The sequence below is a fragment of the Culex pipiens genome, chromosome 2 (genome assembly GCF_016801865.2).
Source record: "Culex pipiens pallens isolate TS chromosome 2, TS_CPP_V2, whole genome shotgun sequence".
In the NCBI taxonomy this organism is placed as follows: domain Eukaryota; kingdom Metazoa; phylum Arthropoda; class Insecta; order Diptera; family Culicidae; genus Culex; species Culex pipiens.
In genome coordinates, this window is record NC_068938.1 from 198,476,052 (window position 1) to 198,495,719 (window position 19,668).

General features: G+C 31.8%; 1 protein-coding gene across 2 annotated transcripts in view; it reads right to left on the reverse strand.

Moving 5' to 3' along the window:
• LOC120412718 (sine oculis-binding protein homolog B) overlaps window positions 1–19,668 on the reverse strand; it is an 87,027-nt gene that overhangs the window by 6,702 nt on the left and 60,657 nt on the right. For both annotated transcript variants that reach the window (XM_039573302.2, XM_039573304.2), the window contains exon 2: window positions 4,081–4,627. In XM_039573302.2, coding sequence (XP_039429236.1) covers window positions 4,081–4,627 — 547 coding nt within the window. The remainder of the gene's footprint in view (window positions 1–4,080; window positions 4,628–19,668) is intronic.

Consider the following 19,668-nt stretch of genomic DNA (forward strand, 5'->3'; position numbering starts at 1 on the left):
TAGACCCTCATCCGGAACAATAATCCAACACGGGAGATACCATGTCTTCATCTTTTGATGAGTGTGTAATACAGCCCAGGGCATAAGGGGGTCCACGCCGGGTCCAAGCTATCCTCAGGGAAATGAAGGAATGTTAGTAAACACCTATCTAAAGTGCGCAGGGACCCCTACGTCACCTTAGTGGTATAGATGTTTGTAGGGAGGTTTTGGACTCAATGTTAGTAGGAGAGGTAGAACCCTAGGATATACCCCGAAAGGTATTGCGGGCGAATCAAGTAGAGTTATTTTTTTTATTATTAAACTTATACTTGTGATTGTACAGTGTTAAAAATCCATGATTTATATTTTTTTATATTTTAAACCACGGCAGAAACAACGCGACGAAGCCGTGCACGATTAAATTGAGTGTCATATTACTAAACCAACCATTTTCTCAGGTAAAAGCAATGCTGATTAATCACAGTTTTAACATGTCTGTTGTTAAACTCATTATATCAACTGTAAGAGTAGAGAGAAGTTTATATTTTCCTTTAAATAATTATATGTTTAAGCGAAATTCGAGGTTGTAAATGATTTAACGCATAATTGATATTTTGATTTTAAACTCTTACAGCGATAAGGAGTAAACATTCATTATTTACTCATTTGTTTTATTTTGAATGTAGGATTTAGATGTTTAATTAAAACGACCGATTCAAAAAGCATACTTAGTTAACATTTATTTTTAGTGTAATGGGATTAATCAGCATATTTAAATTATTTTCTTCAAATAAATACAATAATTAAATTATTATTAGCTGAAAAATATACATACACAACACAATCACTCACTCACTCACACACATTGATGCTTCCTCGATTTGAAGATCAGCAACTTTCAGTTTTTATGCTAATGCTACAACGGGTTTGAAAATTGCGAACAGCCTTAAAGAAAGGAACCATTTAGCTGCCTCATGACTTAACAATCCATAAATACTTGTTGAAAAATACTTCGTACGCAACATCTGTATAGTGACACATTTTCATTTAAACTTACACAGTTTTTAGAAAAGTTATAAAACTATTGGCATTCACTCTGGTAACTATTAGCACGGATAAAACTGAATTATTAAATAATTAAATATTGAACCAAAACTAAAAAAAACTAAAAGATAAGCAAATTCGCGACCTGTAAAAATTGGGTACCCTATGCACAATTTTTAACGCTCATTTAAAATGAAGCCAACCTTTTCACAGCAACAAAACTCTGTTTGTTATCCAACCAAAATTTAAGTTAAAATTTGGTCAAAAGCTCTTTTGTAAAACACATACTATCACATTCACCCAATCGCATCCATGCTACATAAATTTACCAACACAAACACTGATCCAGAACGGGATTTTCGAAAAAAAATACGGTATTTTGTAAAAATTTGGTATTAAAAAACTGTTATGAAGTAAAAAGCATAAAAAATAACATTGTTTGATAACAACCCTATTGAAAATTTTGAAAATTTTAGTATTTTCTAATCTAATCTAATCAAACCCTAGAAAATTTTAGTATTTTCGAAAAAAAATACAGTATTTTAAAAAAAAAAACTCTTATGAAGTGAAGAAGCATACAAAATTACGCTTCATTTGACACCTATATTGCAAATTTGGAAAATTTGAGTATTTTCGAAAAAATACGGTATTTCGTGAAAATTATAGTATTTGTAAAAAAAAACTCGAATGAAGTGAAAAAGCATACCAAATTTTGCTTTATTTAACACCCATATTACAATTTTTTGAAAATTTTAGTACCGTCATCAGGGGTGAGATTGGGTCTTGGGGGTGAGATTGGGTCAAACAAAAATGCCGAAATTTGTATGACAAAATCTCACCCCAGATAACAATATCGTTATCGTTAGACGATAATGTTATCGATTAACAACCTTGGTACTATAACATCTGGGAATGGTGACCAATAAGGCCAATGCAAATATTTTTTAAGGTTGTTGTTCCTCGGCTAGGCTCGGGGTCGAAGGGGGGACAAACAAAAATGTAAAAATTGGATTAACAAGCCATAATTTCAATATTTGATAAAAAAATTGTTTCAAAATACATTGCACTAGTTCTGTCGTTTTGCAATCATTGAGCAATTCCAGCTCAAATCAGGAATTTTTCTGGTACTTATGTACCTGACCATCTCCGATTTCAATGAAACTTTGTAGACATGTTATCCTAGACCTATATAAGCCATTTTTGTGTATATGGAGCCAATAGTTCTCGAAAACAACATTTGAGAAGGGTGTAAAGTATTTAAATATTTTTGTATTGTGCAATTTAAAAATTACTGTATCTCGAAGCCGTTGCGTCGTATCAAAAAGTGGTCAAAAACAAACTTGTAGGAAATTGGACGAGCTTTCTGAAAAAATACACTGAAACAAAAATACACGCCACTTATATGAGATTTTTTGATTTTTAAGTCTAAAACTTAAATTTAAAGGTGATGTCACGATTTTTTTTCGTTCAAAATTTTTGAGGAAATAGCCTAAGATGTTACCAAAAGACTGACGAAAATGCAGGATGGTATGTCTCTCCTAAAAAAAATACAAAAATCATTTACTAAAACTGTTTTTTTTTTCTGAAAAGTGGTCTAAACGTCGAAATTTTCAAAAACCGGTAGTGGGAATCGATTCCCCAGACAATTTTACATAAAAGTCTCCATATTGACCATTGTCCTATGTCCAATTCTTGGGAAGATACAGCGGTTTTAAAAATAAAAATGTTGAAAAAATGGTTTTTTGGTGGTTTTTGGCAATTTCTATATGACAGACTTGGTTTTTCAGTCTGGTAAATATTTTTACCGGAAAGCTCGTCCAATTTCCCATAAGTTTGTCTTTGACAGCATTTGGATGTAAGGACTTACAGATATAAGCTTAATTACATTACTAATAACTGAAAAGAGATTATTTTTTTCAGTGTGGTAGAAACCTGGATAGTAAATTAGCTTAGATAAACTTATGGGAAATTGGACGAGCTTTCCGGTAAAAATATTTACCAGACTGAAAAACAAGTCTGTCATATAAAAATTGCCAAAAACCACCATAAAACCCATTTTTGCAACATTTTTTATTTTTAAAACCGCTGTATCTTCCCAAGAATTGGACATAGTATGTAAAATTGTCTGGGGAATCGATTCCCACTACCGGTTTTTGAAAATTTCGACGTTTAGACCACTTTTCAAAAAAAAAACAGTTTTAGTAAATGATTTTTGTATTTTTTTAGGAGAGACATACCATCCTGCATTTTTCGTCAGTCTTTTGGTAACATCTTAGGCTATTTCCTCAAAAATTTTGAACGAAAAAAAATCGTGTCATCACCATTAAATTTAAGTTTTAGACTTAAAAATCAAAAAATCTCATATAAGTGGCGTGTATTTTTATTTCAGTGTATTTTTTTCAGAAAGCTCGTCCAATTTCCTACAAGTTTGTCTTTGACCACTTTTTGATACGACGCAACGGCTTCGAGATACAGTAATTTTTAAATTGCACAATACAAAAATATTTAAATACCTTACACCCTTCTCAAATGTTGTTTTCGAGTACTATTGGCTCCATATACACAAAAATGGCTTATATAGGTCTAGGATAACATGTCTACAAAGTTTCATTGAAATCGGAGAGGGTCGGGTACAAAAGTACCAGAAACATTCCTGATTTGAGCTGGAATTGCTCATAATAAAAATTTGTGAACTGACTATATCTTGCCAACTGTAGGTCCATATTTCAATGCTCAATTTTCAAAAAAAATATGAAATTTCGTAATCTACTAATTTCTGATTTTCGAACAAAATTTTAATTTTTCGACATATTTGTAGAAAGTTATGAAACTTTACCGAATGCTTACGTTAAACAACATTGATAAAATCAATAAAATTACAAAGTTATTTAAATCCTCCCACCAACAAAAACCCAAGCTTCAAACTTGATGCCTCACTCTCAACCCAGTCCCCTAGAATTTGAGCCTCCCACGCTCATCTAACAACCTTCCCCGCGCACAAAAAAAAGCTAAAGTTTCACAAATGACTCGCTCGCTGCCGCGTAACCCAAAACTCACCCTGCTTTTCGAGCATCTTCACCAGCATCGGACTCTTGGAGCTTTCCCGGGAGCTGTCCTTTTCCGAGGTGGAACTTTCCCCTGCCCCTTGGCCATGTTCCCGTTCCCGTTGCTGCTCGTGTAAGTTGACTCCGTTGCGAGCCTCCGCCGTGGCTGTACTACTGCTATTGTTAATATTACTACTGCTGTTGCTTCCCGGTGAAACTAGGACACCAGCAGCCTTGGACGGAACCGTTGCCACCGGTGGTGAAACTACACCTGATGCTGCCACGGCTGCAATGCTATCACTATCGCCGGAATTATGCTGCTGATGTTGCAACATATTGAATTGCCTGGACGGCTTGTGCTGTTGAGGCTTGTTATTGTGCTTGGATTTCAGCGTACTACTGCTACTGCTATTGGACTCCTTGTGACGGGGGTGGTGGGTGCTGTCCGCGGCCGGCGCAGCAGCTGCTGTTGATGAAGACGACGCGATATCGATACGATCCACGCTGTCACCGTAGCCGTACCAGCCGAGGATGTCGTTCATGGCCGTTTCGGCAAAGTCCTGGAAGGGGGAGAAGGAGAAGGAATTGCAATTGTTATTTAAGTACTTTATTACAGAATAAATATAATATATTCAGCTGAAAAGATTGAAAATTACCAAGTTGAGCAAATCTACACCAAAGCAAGAAATGGTCTTTATTGAGGGACTTCCCTATGACCAAAGAAGCCATTTTGTGTCATTAGTTCGCCCATACAAGTCTCCATACAACTTTTGCAGCTGTCCATACAAAAATGGTGCGTAAATATTCGAAAATCGTTATCTTTCGAAGGAATTTTCTGATCGGTTTGGTGTCTTAGACAAAGTTGTAGGATAAGGACTATTCAAAAAACTAACTATCTAACTTTTTTCACGAAAAAATCAATTTTCTTAAAATCCATATTTTTTATATTTTTGAAATTTTCTGATATGTTTTAGAGGACAAAACTTTTGATCTATAGAAAAGAATAAACCACCGAAAAATATGGAAGAATAGAAATTTAGCTCATTTTTTTTTCTTCAGTCTTTAATGTAAAATCAAATTTGCAATTAAAAAGTACTTTACCCTAGACTTTAGCGTTTTCGAGATATAGCCACTTAAAGTTTAATTTTAAACTGAATTTTAATTTAAAAAAAAATAGTGAAAATATTTCTTGAGAAATTTTCATATAAAATTGCCTAAAAGACAGTGAAGATTGGACTTTTGGTTGCTGAAATAAAGAAAATGAAAGAAATAAGAAAATTTAAGTTTTTCAAGACCAATCAACCTAGAACTAATGGTCCTATTTTAAAGGTTAAAAGATGAAAAAAAAAATAATTTTATTTTTAAAATTTCGGGATCAACTCTAACATTTTTTAAGAGCGTTATATTGAATATTTGACCTTTTTGATTTTTTTTTTGTTTCATTCTATTAAAAAAAATATTAAAAATCTTGAAAAAAAATGCGAAATTCTAGAAAACTACTTATCTGTTAAAAAGCTGTGTTCGAAATTTGTGGTTTTTGAATTTGATTCTAACACGAAAAAAAATGCAATTGGTCGATACGTCATTTGAAAGATCAAATGGAAAGCCTTGAAATGAAATTAGGTAATCGAAAAAATATGTTTAATCATCGATTTTCTAACAGATTTTTCGACTTTGCACGATTTGTAAACTGTTCCGAATATGAGGGATGGCTGTGCTATATTTAACTCTTCAAATTTGGTTTGGATGGCTAAATATGTTTAGTCGGTTGCCTAAGATTTTCAAAATTATTTTTCAGTTTCCGGGTAAAATAACGGCAAATTTGTAATAGTTGAAAAAATAAATGTGAGGAAACATACTTTTACTCTATGTTTATTTATTTATTCAGTTAAAACAAAAAAAAAACAAAAAAATCTTAACTTACCATTTTCATTAATGTCTTAGAAAAATATGTAGGGGAGAGTGGGGAGACTTGATCCCCGGGGACACTTGATCCCAAGCCTGTATCTCGTCAACATGTGGGTAAAACAATTAGCTTGATTCTAGAAAGTTGTGCGAAATTAACTAAAACTCATTGTAGAAAATAAAGAAAAAAATTAAAAAATGTTGAGATTGAGTTACACACATTTTTCTAAAACATGCTGCAAAAAACTTCCAAGAGATCTTTTTTTTTTCTTTTTTGATATACATCAGGGTGGCCACCTCGGGAAAAAACCGGGAAAACCGGGAAAAACCCGGGAATTTATTCCATCGGGAGAAAACCGGGAAAAACTCGGGAATTTGACTGACAAACCGGGAAAATATTTTAAGTTTAGTTAAAATTCGACAAATTCCTCTTAAATGAATTCAATGTATACTTTTCTCTATTAGAATATTATACTATTTTGTGTAATAGACTCAAGCTACTAGGCTTTGGTTTTATTTTCTTCTGTTGAGTATTCCATGATATTTTTCTTCGGTGAACTTGCTTTTTTAAATAAAATAAATTGTTCAAGGTCATGCTGTAGACTTGGCGCTATGGCTATGGCAAAACAAGATGTCTGAAGGCTTAAAACAGTGAGGTAATCCAAACCTCTTTTTCCACCTAAGCTCCCATCCTCCCCGGGATTCGAACTGACGACCTTTGGCAGTGAGTTGGTTAAGCCTGGGCCATTTACTTCCTCATTCCGACAAATCTCGTCTCGTAAAATGCCATCGGGGCCAACTGGGGGGAAATGCAACCACGATTTAAAAAACCACCGGACCCGATTTAAAAAACAAATGTTTGATAAGCTGCAATATTCCGATCAATTTCGCGTGTCAATAGAAAATTTACTCAGCCGTATGATTTTTGAAATCTTATTTCAATAAGTATTGAATTCCATAAGCACAATAAACAATTGACTAAATTCATCCGTTTAATTTTATTATATATTTCAATATCAACTTAAGGTTGCACAGCAGCCAAGGAAGTTGTTGCCTTCTTATTTCAAAATTGTCAAACTTACGGATTTAACCCTTCAGCAATATGATTGTAAAAATTGTAAAAATCTGCTTTATTTGTTTTGTAGACAGTACTTCAGGGGATGAATAAAAATCATATCGATAGTTCCCATAATTTTTAAGATACTTAAATCCGAAAAGCGTGGTGCAAAAAGCTCTACTTGATGTGCGCCGTAAAAATAATAATATAGTCCAGACTCGATAATATTTCGGATAATCGAAACTTCGGATAATCGAGTCTGGACTGTACACAATTTTTACTGTAAAACATTTGGTGGAATTTCAAAAATCTGTTTTTAGTAGTATTTTATAAGATGATTTTTGGCTTTGTCAGTCTAACAAATTATTAAGGACAAATTGCTATGAAACTTTGTCTTTGTGTTATTAAAACAGATTTGAGTACTTTTGTATAATTTTAAAATGTCGGAAATATTTGGTATTTAAGATATTTTTATATAGTTATTTGGGAATCTTTTAACAGATAAATGCTTATCAAATTGTGTTCAAATTCAAAACACTTGAAATATCTTTCTTGCAAAATTTGTTTTAAAACTGTAATTTAAATTTTAAATACAATTTTCAGATATTTTAAAATTACAATATTTTCAGAGTTCTACTGCAAAATAGTCATTTCAATACAAACAGTCACTTTTATGTGGATAGGTACTACATCAACATAAAAGTTGAGTTTTTGTTGGGTTTTATTTAATTCTCATCTGAAAATTTATTTAAAAAATATTAACTCAATTTTGACTGTTTCGGTTGTGTTGTTCAGAAAATCGCAGCACAGTCAATTGATTTCTTACCATTTTGTGTTGCTCAAACTTTTTAAAACATCAAAACATGTTTATTTTTTTCTTTTTTCTATGTCCGTGCATAACTTATTTGCAATAAATGTGGCAAATCTTTTTTACCTATTTGATACATTGTAAATCCTATTTCCTGCTTTCCAGTAATAATTTATGTAATTCTCAAAACGAAAGGTATACGTTGTGTATACGTTCAAAAAGTATTTTGATACTAACGTCAGTCTATAAAAAACATAGTAATTTGATTTAAAACTATATGGAAAAATTCCTTCTGGCCTCGGGAGAAAACCGGGAAAAAACCGGGAAATTGAAAATCCAAATCTGGTGGCCACCCTGATATACATAGAAAACACTAAAAAAATATTTTTTATATATGAATTGTTTGATAAACAATCAAACCCTTACGTATTTGATGTTAAATTTATCGTCATACTATTTTTACAATCAATTGTTTAAAAAAGTGTGTTTTTAGGGAGACATGATCCCTGCATTTTTACGGTCACTGGAATCAGTCTCAAGATTAATTAATTGGGCTGGGTTTTCATTAGAGGTGGGCAAAAAAAGAGCGAGTCGCTCAAAGAGCCGATTCACTGAAAAGAGCGAAAGAACCGTGGCAAACAAAAAAAAGAACCGCGGTTCTTTTTTAAACTTCAGTATTTTGAAAGAACCGGCCCATTTTGGCATGATTTTTGTTATATATATATATAATTTATTGAATTTCCAAAAAAAATTAGTATTAAATTTGTTTTTGAGAATTGAAAATGCAATTTCAAATATTTCAATGCCTATAAAAAAACCAAAAAAATGTTTTTTTTAAACAACATGAAAATATTTTTCACTTTACAACTGATTATAAATTAAAGTACTACTGGAATATAAATTTGACCATTTCAAATTGCATAATATTATCAAAAATCTTCTGAATAGTTTAGAGATTTTGAAAAAAAATCTTCTGTCCAAATCAACTTTAGCGATTATAGACTTTATCAATTAAATCAGAATGTAGAAAAGAGTTCACAGAATGTTTTCTCCAAATAAAATATCAGCATTAGTTCAATTCTTGCAGAAATAAACGCAATTTTAAAATTAATAGCAATTTTCCCAATCCTAGATTTAAGTTTGGATGCCATTCAATTACTCGAATGTTTAGGTTCGAGTAGAAATCTTGACATAGAGACCGCCAAGACCAATGGATTTCAAGGACATCTTCTCGTTTTCAGTTTTAATTTTTTTATCAAATAATTTGTAAAAGTCCAGTGTGAAAAAAACTTTTAAAACCATACGATTCTTAAAAAAAAAAACATTTTCATCAAAATTTTTAAAAAGAGCGAAAGAGCCGTTCAAAAGAGCGATTTTGCCCACCTCTAGTTTTCATACATAGTTCCCTTAGTATAGTTGTACATAACTTACTGCAGTTTGAACCTTTTTTCAAAAGTTTCGTAAACAAAAATTTCCAGCTTTTGTAAACATGCTCAATTTTGGTTTAAAAAAGAAAATTTTAAGTATTTAAATATTTCACATGCTAAACTTGTTATATTTTGAACACAAACGTACAGGTTTAATGTGAAATTGCTGTATCTTATAGAAAATTAAAAGTTTGGATGAATAAGAAACATTTTGCTTAAGATTTCTTCAAAATGTTGAAAGGGGGATCAAGTTACCCCTAACATTTTTAAAATGCCGGTTTAAAATATTTTTTTAAAACGCTTGGCATGATTCGAAGAGTTCATCTGATGAAATACCCTTATTGGCCAAACATAGATGAATGTTTAAGCTTTCAATTCATGCAAAAAGTTTATAGTTTTGTGAGAAATTGATAGAGTTATGTGCGATACAAAAAAGGGATCAAGTCTCCCTACTCTCCCCTATTGGGAAATATCTATTAAAACTTTTGAAAATATAGTTTCTGTTTGACATATTCCATTCTTTCCAAATATGATTTTGAATATTAATACAAGAATACTCAAGAGCATCATATTTTTCAAAATTTCTGAAGTATTATCTGAAGTACCATTGTTTGAGAGGCTTCAAATAGTCGAGCCTGGAATTTACGTGATCTTGATATTTGAAATTTAAAAAAATAAAAAAAAATTCAAATTCAAATTATTCGCTCTACAGCTTTGCCTTGGCGTTCTCGATTGCGAGATTCCTACTCGAAACTAGGTGTCCGAAGGCTTGATTGTTGAGGCAATTGCAAACCTCTTTTTACACCTTAGCTTCCATCCACCCCGGGATTCGAACTGACGACCTTTGGATTGTGAGTCCAACTGCCTACCAGCGACTCCACCGAAGCAGGACCCAAGGAGACGACTCCTACACCTGGACTGAGCTAACGACCTAACCTTTTTAGGTTAGTCCGGGGCCAACATTTACTTCCCGTCCGACGGAAGGCGTGATCAGACAAATCTCGTCTCAAAATTTGCCACCGGGACCTTCTGGGATCGAACCCAGGCCGACTGGGTGAGAGGCAATCACGCTTACCCCTACACCACGGTCCCGGCAAAAAAAAAAAAATAGAATTTAAAAAAAAATCAAAAAAAAATTAAAAAAGGTCCTCTAGAACCAGCTTGAAAAAGTTTTTTTTTTCTAAGTAATTTTTCTATTTTACCATACCTAACTATTCTAAGCTAAGTGATTGTAGATAGGCCAATAGTGACCCCATTATTTTTGCCCGTACAAGTACAACACCAGGGTGGCAACTCAAGTCGGGTTAAACCCACGAAAGAAAAGCAATATTGATAATTAAAACAAAACTTCCCTAATACCTGAACTTTGAGTTAATTTAATACAAAATAATTAACTTAATAGGAAAATGTGTTCGGTCATAAATCCGATTGCATTTCACTTTAATTGATATTTTATTCGCGAAACGCTTCATGGAGTCTGTTTTTCACGTTCTGATGGTTTTGAGAATATCGAAAAACAATCATGTTGTGATTGAGCTTTGGGTAATTTTGGAAGTACAGTCCAGACTCGATTAACCGAAGTTTCGATTATCCGAAGTTCGATTATCGGAAGGTTTGTGTAATGGGACTTCGGATAATCGAATCACGAAAAACAAAATCTCGTTTTATTTTTTTCTTGTTTTAAAAATAAAATTCGAGTTCTTCGACCCCATTTTAGTCAAATTTTGTATAGTTGATTGCCTTATTAATAATAAAATGCATTTTTTCAATATTTTGTCACCGCCATGTTAGCCGCCATCTTGGATTTAAATTTTTCAAATCACTTTAGCATAGTTTAGGGGCCGTACTTAAGCTCGACAATCAAAAATTAGACAAGGAAAACATTTTTTTTCGTGATTCGATTATCTGAAGTGAAATTTGATCTTGACCCACGACTGAACCCCGTTGAAATCGGTCATCTCAACCAGCAGCAAGACAAAAAAACATTTTAGGACTGAGATTTTGCAGCACGACTTTGTTTCAATCTTATAAATTGAAAAACGCAATTTAATAAAATAAGTATGAAAAAGCAATTAAAACATAAAAAAACCAAAATCCCATAAATCAGCCTCATCTAGTTAGTTAGCACAAAGCACGTGCAGATACTTGTCCTTAATCCGAACTCGATACGATCGTTCCTGTGTTCACTTCTTTCTTCCCGTTGGACATCCAAACCAGGCGCGCGCGCCTGTCATCATCCCGTAATTCCTCTTGTCACGAGATTGATTCCTCTGCCCCGATAATGTCCTTCTCCTCAGCTTGCCAATGATGATGATGAAAAGTTTCTTCTTGCCCGTCGCGCAAAAACGTACCAAAGCATCATGTCACACTGGCACTGGCACTCCGAGATCCGGTTACAATTATTATCCCCATGGGATGCATCGTCCCTCTGGTATTACGGGTTTAATAAAATAATGACTTTACTTTGGAAAATATCACCTTTCACGGGCTCAGGTTTAACGTCGAGCTTTTGCAGGCTCGTGTGCCCATCCTGGTGTCCTGGCTTTTGCGCTGCAGAACACCATGGTGGCTACCAAAAATTACAATTTAATTGGATAAAACGAATATGACATCAGCAAAATCAGACAAATAATAGCAAATTAATAAGCAGAAACTTCTGAAGTGAAACTTTACCTCAATTTATTGAAAATCATACAGTACTTACAAGACTATCAAAAGGACTCGGAAAAAAATCACTCAGAATAATCACGCCACAAAAACTAATTAGTGTTGTCGTTTTTGTCGTTTTTGTCGTTTTTGTCGTTTTTTGTCGTTTTTGTCGTTTTTGTCGTTTTTGTCGTTTTTGTCGTTTTTGTCGTTTTTGTCATTTTTGTCATTTTTGTCATTTTTGTCATTTTTGTCATTTTTGTTATTTTTGTCATTTTTGTCATTTTTATCATTTTTGTCATTTTTGTCATTTTTGTCATTTTTGTCATTTTTGTCATTTTTGTCATTTTTGTCATTTTTGTCATTTTTGTCATTTTTGTCATTTTTGTCATTTTTGTCATTTTTGTCATTTTTGTCATTTTTGTCATTTTTGTCATTTTTGTCATTATTGTCATTTTTGTCATTTTTGTCATTTTTGTCATTTTTGTCATTTTTGTCATTTTTGTTATTTTTGTCATTTTTGTCATTTTTGTCATTTTTGTCATTTTTGTCATTTTTGTCATTTTTGTCATTTTTGTCATTTTTGTCATTTTTGTCATTTTTGTCATTTTTGTCATTTTTGTAATTTTTGTAATTTTTGTAATTTTTGTAATTTTTGTCATTTTTGTCATTTTTGTCATTTTTGTCATTTTTGTCATTTTTGTCATTTTTGTCATTTTTGTCATTTTTGTCATTTTTGTCATTTTTGTCATTTTTGTCATTTTTGTCATTTTTGTCATTTTTGTCATTTTTGTCATTTTTGTCATTTTTGTCATTTTTGTCATTTTTGTCATTTGGTTTTTGTTTTTGTTTTTGTTTTTGTTTTTGTTTTTGTTTTTGTTTTTGTTTTTGTTTTTGTTTTTGTTTTTGTTTTTGTTTTTGTTTTTGTTTTTGTTTTTGTTTTTGTTTTTGTTTTTGTTTTTGTTTTTGTTTTTGTTTTTGTTTTGTTTTTGTTTTTGTTTTTGTTTTTGTTTTTGTTTTTGTTTTTGTTTTTGTTTTTGTTTTTGTTTTTGTTTTTGTTTTTGTTTTTGTTTTTGTTTTTGTTTTTGTTTTTGTTTTTGTTTTTGTTTTTGTTTTTGTTTTTGTTTTTGTTTTTGTTTTTGTTTTTGTTTTTGTTTTTGTTTTTGTTTTTGTTTTTGTTTTTGTTTTTGTTTTTGTTTTTGTTTTTGTTTTTGTTTTTGTTTTTGTTTTTGTTTTTGTTTTTGTTTTTGTTTTTGTTTTTTGTTTTTGTTTTTGTTTTTGTTTTTGTTTTTGTTTTTGTTTTTGTTTTTGTTTTTGTTTTTGTTTTTGTTTTTGTTTTTGTTTTTGTTTTTGTTTTTGTTTTTGTTTTTGTTTTTGTTTTTGTTTTTGTTTTTGTTTTTGTTTTTGTTTTTGTTTTTGTTTTTGTTTTTGTTTTTGTTTTTGTTTTTGTTTTTGTTTTTGTTTTTGTTTTTGTTTTTGTTTTTGTTTTTGTTTTTGTTTTTGTTTTTGTTTTTGTTTTTGTTTTTGTTTTTGTTTTTGTTTTTGTTTTTGTTTTTGTTTTTGTTTTTGTTTTTGTTTTTGTTTTTGTTTTTGTTTTTGTTTTTGTTTTTGTTTTTGTTTTTGTTTTTGTTTTTGTTTTTGTTTTTGTTTTTGTTTTTGTTTTTGTTTTTGTTTTTGTTTTTGTTTTTGTTTTTGTTTTTGTTTTTGTTTTTGTTTTTGTTTTTGTTTTTGTTTTTGTTTTTGTTTTTGTTTTTGTTTTTGTTTTTGTTTTTGTTTTTGTTTTTGTTTTTGTTTTTGTTTTTGTTTTTGTTTTTGTTTTTGTTTTTGTTTTTGTTTTTGTTTTTGTTTTTGTTTTTGTTTTTGTTTTGTTTTTGTTTTTGTTTTTGTTTTTGTTTTTGTTTTTGTTTTTGTTTTTGTTTTTGTTTTTGTTTTTGTTTTTGTTTTTGTTTTTGTTTTTGTTTTTGTTTTTGATTTTGTTTTTGTTTTTGTTTTTGTTTTTGTTTTTGTTTTTGTTTTTGTTTTTGTTTTTGTTTTTGTTTTTGTTTTTGTTTTTGTTTTTGTTTTTGTTTTTGTTTTTGTTTTTGTTTTTGTTTTTGTTTTTGTTTTTGTTTTACTCTGAGGTGGAAAAAGAGGCTCTAAATAAATTTAGTGTCGTTGAAAAAGTAAAAACCGTTTACCTAATTTCACTTCTTTTATTCAAATACCTAGCATATTACGTTTTGTTTTTGCGAGAAGTGATAACAACGTTCTTACCGCATCATTCTGTCTGATAAGACTGTCTATGTTGAGAATATTCTCAGTTCCATCCAAATCGTTCATCATGAAGCTACCCCTTCATTGCAACACTCTTCCTCACCCTTTCCTCGTGCCAACCGAGCACGGAACGACCCCCGAACGAGACCATCCTGGCGGACACGGTCGGCTTCGCCGGCTTCGGTTTCGAGCTTCTGCTGGCCAAAATCGAACAACTCGAAGCCAAGCTTCAGGAGCAAAACTCGATCCAACAGCAGCTGGACGCCACCTCCAAGCTGATCTCGACCCTTCAACGCAGGCTGGACGAGACGCAAAGCACGCTGCAAGCTCGGGACGCCCTGGTGGGGAACCTGCAGCAGAAGCTGTCCCAGAGCGAGTCCCAGTTTCGGCAAGGTGTTAGGTCGTTGAATGAGAAATTTAAGGAATCTTGAAGTTTTGGATTGATTTTGTTTTTGTAGTTCAGGACAATCTGGCGAAGCAAGTGACTCAAAACGCACAACTTAACCAGAATTTCCTGGAGAATCTGAGGCAGGTTCACACCCTCAGCGGTTATCCGTCCTGTCGGGATGCTCCGGATCAAACCGGTCCCCAAAAGCTTCGAGTTGGAAGCCAAACCGTGCAGGGTTACTGCGAACAGGACGATTACGGCGGAGGTTGGTTGGTCATCCAGAGACGTTCCTCCGGAGGACTCGGTGCGGAAAGTTTCAACCGATCCTGGGCGGACTATCGGAACGGGTTTGGGTCGCTCGACGGAGACCACTGGTGGGGGCTGGAAAAGGTGCACCTGCTGACGAAGGGCCACGTGCACGAGCTGCTGGTGGAGGTGACCGATGGTTTCTGGGGCATTCAGTGGGCCAAGTGGAACCGGTTTCAGCTGGGCAGTGAAATGAAAAGGTACGAAATTGTGCTGCTTGAGGGATGCAGCGGCAATGGAACCTGCTACGGGTTGGAAAGGGGAGAACCTTTTAACACTTTTGATCGCAGCAGTAGCGAAAGTTGTGAAGAAATGGTTCGTGAAGGAGGCTGGTGGTTGAAGTCATTTTGTCGAAGGTAAAAAAATAATGTCATAATTTTTACAACAAACTAACGTAATGTTAATTTCTAGCAATTTGAACGCCATAATAAGGTCATCGGGTCAGAAATCAAATATGATATGGCATCATAGCCAAAAGCTAAGCTCCAGAATTATGATTCGAACGAAAATTGAAAATCTGTAACAAGTCTCCATAAAATTTTGCGAACTGTATGGCCAGTAAATTTACGAAAATCTAAATTTACGAAATTCTCTCTGAGTTGTGTTGAACCGCCTTGAAGAATATCCCTTATCCCCTCAAATATGTGGAGCATCAACATTTCCCGCCTTCAAATCCCTTGCCTTGTCCATGGTGCGCGGTGAAGGTCGGAGCGGCCGGCAAAGGAATTGGTTTTATTCCCAATTATCATATCCTAGGAAACCTGTTTTGGAAAATCAGCATATATACATGACGAAATCCAGTCTGCAATCCGCTAACATCACAATCTCCAAGTGAAGCGAAGTTTCACAAAAAAACTTACACGCTAGATCAGCCAAAAATCATGTCCATTTAGTAGAACCCTTCCACCGTAACTGCTACCGCCATCGACGAACCCCAAACCCACCCATCCGTTGCATGATTGATTGGTCATTTGTATGCTCCGTCAACGGGAAAAAGGGGGGGGCCCAGAAGTGTATCAGAAGCCACTCATGGTGTCAAACATGATCAATGTCTTTCGGCTGCTGCTCTATTTAGGGGGTAGGCCCCCATAACCAAAAATCAAAGTGTTGTTGACATGCATCTCGCTCAATCCCAACTCGTTTACACGCAGTGATGAAAAGTGATCCCTTGGTGGGAGCTTTTTTGGGCAGCCATAAAATGGTTCCGCAGCTGTTTGGAGGGCGAGCTCCATTACGGAGGGTTGATTGATTGGCGAATGATTATTATTGAGTGATCTGTGGGGTTTGCTTTTTTGTTGTGATTGTTAATAGGGAGAAATTTGGCGAAATTTCGGTGCTAAAATAATTGTTAAGCAGAAGCTACTACAAAGTATTCATTTATTCAATTAATTCAATCGACTACACAGTTATTAACTAAAAAAAATCATCATCGTTTCTTGGCAACGGTCTGCTGCAGAATTCTAAATGACACATGTAATTTTAGAAGCCAATCGTCCGTCGCGTCAACCACCGACCAGAGGAATGACACTCAAATATCAGACCAAGCAGCGGCAGCTGCCAGATCTGGCCGTATAACATTGTACATCGATCCCGAGACCGCCGGATAATTATTCAGAAATGTTTGATTGCCTCCGTCTCCCGACTTGCTCATCTTCTTACCCTCGATTGCAGTGAACTTTAAAATTTCGCCAAATTTACAAAGTAGCGGCCCGCATTTTGATGGAATTGATCCAAGAAATTGTGACTGTCTGGTCTGGCAACACTGCCCTTCTGAGGCCGAACATGCGGTTCAAATTTGATCGTTGCAATGTGTGTGTCTCGGCAATGTGACACCACGTCCTCGGCAAGTCGTCCATTACTCAGAGTATTAAATTAATTAAGTTGGCTCAGATCACCGGCGATTCTGTACTTTTTTTCCTGACTCGTGTAATTCTGGTGAACAGTTAGATCACGTGGTCGTTACTTTGAATGTCTCGAGTGTCGGTTTTTATTTTTGAAGAATATCTAGAATTTTTTAGAATTACTCCGTATTTACTGCTTATTTTGGGAAAGACTACACAGCAAACAATCCGATGGTAAAATCGCATGCAAAAGCATGCACATCACCTTCGTCAAAAATGACACTTAATATTACACAATGCAAAAAAAAAATCTGCATACGGGATTCAAACCTAGCACCTACAGTAAGGACTGGCGCCTTAGCCCGTTCGGCCATCAGAACGAAGAAGAAGTGACAGGTTAAATGAATATTTGAGCTTGTCATTTCGGCCAAGTAGGTTCCCATACTGATGGGATAAATTTTTCAGGGTGTATTATTACATACAATTTAATTTAATAATGCAAAAATGTATTTTAAACCCAGGCCTTTTACACGTAGCTGGATTACTATTTTTTGCTATATTTCTTCAGAACAACGGTTTTCAAATTCTGAGAAATTTTCTTATCTTTTTAAAATGAAATCTTACAATTTTTCACTTAAAAAAATGCAAATTCTGTTGAACTTTGACACATTTCAAAATACGATTAAATTGTTGAACATTTAAAATTTGCCAGAATTAAGGTTGGCGAAATAGATACCTTTAAAAAATGTACACTTACTGATTTTATCAGTAAGCACAAACTTCACGAACCGGTAATCGATCCCATCATCTAAACTCTACAATATAAATTATTTAATGGATCCATGTTTCTCGGGGATTGAAATTCAAACCCCAACTTGAAGGTTACCCCACTCTCACCCCGTGGGTGTCTCACTCCTCCTCCACTCTAGTCGATCAGAGTTTTTTAAATCTGATTCGTTTTCATTCGTTGGGTCGCGTTTTGACCACTCCTGATATTGCTAAATTTCCAATTAAAACCAGCGTGATTGTTTTATTTAGTGCATCTCCAGCGCGGGTAGCAAAGATCGAAGCAAATCAAATTTGCACCCGACGTCAACCCCACCGCGGTACCTGTCGCGGTAGCAAATTTGCTCTCAGTTCTTCGGGATTTCACTTTGCTATCCGCTATTCTGCTGGTTTGCTACTGCGGCAAATGGAATGATGCACGGAAAACTAAATCATGCACGAAAAAAAGTTAAATTGTTTTTTTATGTAAAAAAAATTAAGGGTAAAAAAAATTACAGAAAATTAAAAAATTAAATAAAAATCAAAAATAAAAAAACTGATAAAATTTCAAAAGTTTAAAAAAAATAAAAAACAATTTAAAAAATTCAAAAAAAATCAAAAGAGAATGAAAAAAATAAAATAAATTTAAAAAAATATAAAAAAATAAAAAAAGACAAAGTTAAAAAAATATGTCAAGAAAATTAAAAAAAAATAAAAAAACTAAAAAAAAATAAAACTTGAAAAAATTGGAAAAATATTAAAAAAAAATTTTAAATAAAAATTTTAAGAAAACTTATTTTTTTTTTAAATTAAAGAAATTAAAAAAAAAACAAAAATTTAAAAAAAATCCAACAAATTTACAAAATTTTAAGAAAACTAAAAAAAAAAAAAAAATTGAAAAAAAAAAACAAAAAATTAAAAAATTCAAAGCATAAAAAAAATATTTTTTAAATTTAAAAAAAAATTATAAGAAAATCAAATCTAAAAAAAAATAAAAAAATCAAAACAGCAAAAATTTAAAAAATTCAAAAAAAAATATTTTAAATTTTTATAAAAATTAACAAATATAAAAAAAATTAAAAAATATTTAAAAAATTGGAAAATAAATTAAAAATAAATTTAAAATTTTTTAAAAAATTAAAAAAATAAATGAAAAAATAAAAAAAAATTTAAAAAAATTATTTCAATTTATAAAAAAAGCTGCAAAAAATAAGGTTTTTGAACGCATTTAGAATTTTTGTATTGTTGAATTTTAAATTTTTTGAATTTTTACTTTTTAAATTTTTCGAATTTTTGAATTTTTGAGAAAATAAGCTATTTAAACGCATTTTTGAATTTTTGTATTTTTGAATTTTAAAATTTTCGAATTTTTGAACTTTCGAATTTTTGAATTTCTAAATTTTAAAATTTTTAAATTTATGAATCTTTGATCTTTTGAATTTTTAAATTTTTCAATTTTTGAATTTTTAATTTTTTTAGATTTTTGAATTTTTGAATTTTAGAATTTTTGAATTTTTGAATTTTTGAATTTTTGAATTTTTGAATTTTTGAATTTTTGAATTTTTGAATTTTTGAATTTTTGAATTTTTGAATTTTTGAATTTTTGAATTTTTGAATTTTTGAATTTTTGAATTTTTGAATTTTTGAATTTTTGAATTTTTGAATTTTTGAATTTTTGAATTTTTGAATTTTTGAATTTTTGAATTTTTGAATTTTTGAATTTTTGAATTTTTGAATTTTTGAATTTTTGAATTTTTGAATTTTTGAATTTTTGAATTTTTGAATTTTTGAATTTTTGAATTTTTGAATTTTTGAATTTTTGAATTTTTGAATTTTTGAATTTTTGAATTTTTGAATTTTTGAATTTTTGAATTTTTGAATTTTTGAATTTTTGAATTTTTGAAATTTTGAAATTTTGAAATTTTGAAATTTTAAATTTTTGAATTTTTGAATTTTGGAATTTTTGAATTTTTAAATTTTAGAATTTTAGAATTTTAGAATTTTAGAATTTTAGAATTTTAGAATTTTAGAATTTTAGAATTTTAGAATTTTAGAATTTTAGAATTTTAGAATTTTAGAATTTTTGAATTTTTGAATTTTTGAATTTTAGAATTTTAGAATTTTAGAATTTTAGAATTTTAGAATTTTAGAATTTTTGAATTTTTGAATTTTTGAATTTTTGAATTTTTGAATTTTTGAATTTTT